This window comes from Limulus polyphemus, unplaced genomic scaffold, assembly GCF_000517525.1.
Source record: "Limulus polyphemus unplaced genomic scaffold, Limulus_polyphemus-2.1.2 Scaffold1150, whole genome shotgun sequence".
Classification (NCBI taxonomy): domain Eukaryota; kingdom Metazoa; phylum Arthropoda; class Merostomata; order Xiphosura; family Limulidae; genus Limulus; species Limulus polyphemus.
Window position 1 is genome coordinate 2,433 of NW_013666760.1, and position 5,275 is coordinate 7,707.

General features: G+C 31.2%; 1 protein-coding gene across 1 annotated transcript in view; it reads left to right on the forward strand.

Moving 5' to 3' along the window:
* The first annotated feature begins 442 nt into the window (after positions 1-442).
* Positions 443-5,275, forward strand: part of LOC106462358 (proline dehydrogenase 1, mitochondrial-like) — a 33,688-nt gene continuing 28,855 nt past the window's right edge. Inside the window, exon 1 of the mRNA XM_013922276.2 lies at positions 443-905. Within this exon, the coding sequence (XP_013777730.2) occupies positions 585-905 (321 nt within the window). The 5' untranslated portion in view covers positions 443-584. The remainder of the gene's footprint in view (positions 906-5,275) is intronic.

The following is a 5,275-nucleotide window of genomic DNA, read 5'->3' on the forward strand; positions in this document are numbered from 1 at the left end:
ATTGTAAAAACTCATTTCTAGAAATAGATATAAATTTACATACGAACTTTGCCCCCCCCCCTCCCAGTTGCACAGCGGTACGTCTGTGGACTTACAATGCTAGAAACAAGGTTTCGATACCCATGGTGGGCAGAACACAGATAGCCCACTGTGATGTGCTTAACTTCAAACAAAACAACAACAAAAAAAAACATACGAATTCTCAGAAAATTCTGTAATACTGAAAAGTATTTTTGGTGTTCGAGGCATTAGTTTCTATAGCCAAATTCCATTGTAACACAGTTTTACTACCTGACAAAGGGCTTCTGCTCGAAACGTCGCACAAAATAAAGTATGAAAACGTTTTCATTTAAACGTGTCAGTTTATTCTTTATTATCATTTATACAAGTTTCTCTTCTTCCACCTTGCGGAATAACACTCATTCAAGAGTGTCTATAGTAGTTGTATTTTTTGTCAACGAAAACTTGAGTTCATTTTAATTGGTGGAACCGGTACCGTGTTATTACTTCACAATATATTGAAACTTTCCCTTATAAGTTATAATATTTACATTTAAAAAGTATTTTAGTATAATACTAATAATATGGTGGCATTAGGGGTTACTAGAATAGTGGCAAAGTATACAGGTCTGAAAAGTTTTTATGTTTCCAGCACGTGCTTTAATACTTATCTGGGTAGTCCTTACTCCAACATTAGGTGGAAGTCCTCATCTACAGTTGTTTCTCCTGAAACTAAAGGCGTAGGGACCGCTCAAAATAATGAGCCGCCGCAGCGTGACCCACTAGATTTGACCTTTGAAAACACAAAAATAGCATATAAAAGTAAAACTTCATGGGAACTACTTCGTGGGCTTTTTGTTATGAAGTTAAGTTCGTATAAAGTATTAGTAGAAAATAATGAAAAGGTTGGTTGAAACTAGATTCATGGAAGTATTTGGTTATATTATAACATATATACTAGCATAGTAATTAGTATAATATATATGTATTGTAAATGTAATATAAAATTATAGGTTATAAATTACTGAAGCTGAAATAAAATGAAGACAAGCCTTGCAATGATATTTATAAAATTAAAAATAAGATTGAGAATAACTAAAAAGAAAAATGAGCAAAAAACAACAACATCAAATTGAACTTGAACTGGTGACACTTTCATACAAATTTGTGGATAAGTGATTTTTTTCAGAGATAAAATGTGTTAAAAGTTAATGAATAATCTGACCTTTTTGAATAACTTGATAGAAGTTTGCAAAAATATATCTAGGATTTCAATTTCTTTTTTGAGAAACTGTTATTCCTATACCACATTCATTCACATATCTTAGCCCCAAGATAAATAACAATGCTGGATATTCAGTAAAAATTAAGACATTTATTAATATTTTTTTAACTGATTGATAATCAAATCTTCCTCCACCTGACAAGAAAAATTCTAATTGTCAATTTATAGTGATAAAAAAATCCAAGGAACCATGGTTAAACTTAAAGGGTTACAGATGCTTCTCTTCAGGTTTACAAAATATCAGAATACATTGTTTGTGCCATCAGATACAGTTGTGTAAAACTAAAATTTATACATATTTATAACAATGTATATATGCTGTGGATTGTGGAAGAAATATTCTCAAAATGTGACCTTGGTGAAGTATTGTTATACAGTTTTGGGCTCCTTATCTGAGAAAGGATATTGATTAATTGGAAATTGTTCAAAAGAAGGCTACTTGGATGATCCAGGTAGAGGTAGGGTTAATCTATGGGGATATGTTAACATCTCTTAATGTATTTTCTATTGAAATAAAATGGTAAGAAGTGATATTTTTATAGTTTACAAGATTATTAGGAGGATGGTGATAGGATCAAGGTGTCTGGGTTCTTCATGCTTTATTTTGTTGATAATAGGATGAGAAGATACTAAATATTAGAGAGTCATTTTCTATTACATGAAAAAATCATATTAACAGACTTCAAATTTGGCTGACAGAACACAATAATTGTTCAAAACTTGTACTTGCAAGAAATATCAAGGTATTAAACCTTAAACTGTGAAAATGTTCAAATTGTAGTCATTCTTCTGTCAAAGTCCCACTCTCCTTTATGGGTCAGACAGCAACCTCAGCATAGTTCTATTATTTTATTGGTTTGTAGCACAAAAATATCATTTGTAATGATAACTTATTTTTGAAAATACTGCCTTTCTGTTGTTCTTGAGCTATTATATCTTAGGATATAGCTCTAAGTCAATTATATTCTAGTAGTAGTTTACCTGTAATAATATTGACGAGCTGGAAATTTCAATTTTCTTATGTTAAAATCTTTCTAAGAGGTACAGCTGGAGATTAGTTCTGAATGTGTTCTCCAACTAATTGCAAGAGACTGGACAGGCCTGTGTGAAAGATAGAACTCTGATTTATTGACTACTGTTTTCAATCACTGCAAAATGAATCATTAAAAAGAAGCATTATGAAACTAGTTTATTAATTAAGTGAATAGTAAGGTAGAAACTAAGAAAGTTTCCTTAAAGTATAAAATACTCCTCCCATTTGTTGTATCTGAAGTTTCTCAAGAGATAATGACTTCATTAGCATGTGATCATTTTATCAGTGCTATTCTTAATAAAGATATGGGCAACAGAATGAAACAAATTAGAGGCATTTGTTTCAGGGAATTTATTAAACTTAATGAACTGAAATCCATCAAGCCTACTGCTAAACATTTCAAAATAACAGCTTGAAATGGCTGTATACTTGAATAATACAGAAGAAAGAGTGCAGTAGATACACTACATTTATTAGAAAATGTTATTCGCCCTGTAAAAGGTTCCAAATGGGGAAAAACAGGACCTTCTGTCAGGAATTTTAAATGAAAAAATTATGGTTGAAAATTTCAACATTATGGTTATTAAGGACATTATTTCATGACTAGAAAAAAAAAACAAAGGAAACCAAATCAAGGCATCAATACAAGGTATATGACACAAAGAAACATGCTGTAACTGAGGACTTAAACTCAATACCTTTGGATCTTATGATGCAGCTTTACCAATTAAGCTACCAGGATTCCCAAGCAGATATCTCTCATCTTGGTCATTACATAATACACACACAATCATTCATACAAGGCTTATTCTATAGCATCCTCATCCCAACAACAAATAGCATATTATGGCTTCTCCAGGCCATCATCATACAACATAGTATCCTCAGACCACCAAAATTATCTCTCAAACACATGGTATACTAGGCCAACTACAGAAACAAGCATATACACATATGATTTGATTTTCAAGTCTAAATGATCCTGAAGTTGAAACAACCACTAACTGGGCACTAAAGTAACAAATCAGTATATTTGGGAAAACTGCTTTGACTAGGGCTTAAACCTGGAATCTTTGACTCACACAGTAGTGCTTTGTAGTCAGTGATACAGTTTTTGCATCATTTTTTAGTGTTATTAGTCTCGGGAGTCATTGTAAAATGTGTATGGAAAGATAATGTTTAATACATTTTTATTTTTGGTATTCCAATAAGAGTTCTTTTTGACATCTGAGAGATTGAAGAAGTGTTTTAAAAATGTTTTTAGAAGTACGTTGGTGTTTAATTAGAATGCAAGGTAGTTTTCAAATTATTATGATCTTTAAGATTTATTCAGCATCTATCAAATGTATTTCATTCTTTAATGAAACATTTTGAGTTTAAAATGTTCCTTCTAATGTTTGATGGAGAAACATTTAATTAAACTGTTTCATTTAGGAGTCTGTTATATTTCATTGTGTTTTGGGGTATTGTGACAAATGAGTATAGGTTTGTGATCCAAATATTGACACTGTTGATCACTGCCTGTTTAAAACTGAATCATTTTGTGTTTTGTATTATAAGGTGAATCAGTAACATGCAGAATCGCATTAAGTTCTGTACATGTATTTCAAGACAGGTGTGCTTTTCTCTCTCTATCATATTCGTAATAATAACATATCTAAACAAATTATTTTTATGCTGATTTGGATCTTGAATTTCACATGATTGCTTCAACTCTCTTGCATGTAGAGATACCAAAGTAATAAATGTAACATTCATATTATGACTACTTTAAAAAGTGTAATGAATTCCTGCAAAAAAAATCATTTAATAAATGTACTTGAAAGTATGCATTTAGTTACTCTCTTCAACTGGTAATTGAGACAATATATTCATGATGAAACAAATCTGAAAATGGGTGCCATCTGCCTATGATGAAACCCATTTTCACCTTTGTTTCTCTAACATGGATACCTTAGCAACTTTTACACCCAAAAATGCCTGGAATGATATTTCACTGGCATATTTGTATGCACTGAATACAAATCTGAAAACTACTTTTCCTTATATGGTATTTTTTGAGGAGAAATTAGGCCCTAAGGTCAGGAGCTTCCACCATTAAGTATATATAGGAAAATCTCTACCCTCCCTGCTATTAAACCAGTAAAAGCTGGTGTGGTTGTGTCAGTTGAAGGTTCGAATATGACCTCCACCATATTACTTTTTATTAGAATTTGTTTAAAACTTCTTTACTACGTCAAATAAAATACCCACAATCCTAAAAATGTATAGAAAATGTACAAGTTGATTTTTACATTTTCTTGTTTTATACAGCAATATGTTATAAACCACTAGTTTAAAATTTTTATAAAACTAGAACACAATAATTTCAGAACGAAAATATTTCCACCCGCATCATAGAATGATACATTATTATTTTTTTTTTTTTTTTTTACAGATAGTCGTTATTAAAATAATACAAGTTATGGTAGTTCTCAGCATTGAAACAAATTCTGTAATGGAATTCTACTAAAACTTAACTTTTATCAGGTGTTAACATTCAATAAACATTTTTTGCATGAGTTGCCATATATGAATGGACTTGTAGGTCTTGTATATATATAGAACTTTTTGAACATATGTTTAATTAGTAACAACATAAGGAATTAGTTATATTGTTCTTAGTTCATGAAGGGATTGTTTCCTAGTGTATTAGTTCTCCATTTTTAGGTTTCAGGAATATGCAGTAATTTCATGTCTTAATTTTGTAGCATGTGATGTACTGTACTGAATTGTTTGCAGACTGGAGAACTTACATGAGATGTTTTTGTTGTTGTTAATAGTTAATGCCAAATTAAAAAAAAACACCAGGATAAGGGTGTGTAAATCTGCATAGTGGCACTGTGAGCAATGGTACCAAGTGGGTTAACCCTTTCCAGATGGGTCACAGGTGAATGGCCATGTCATCTCGTTTGTTG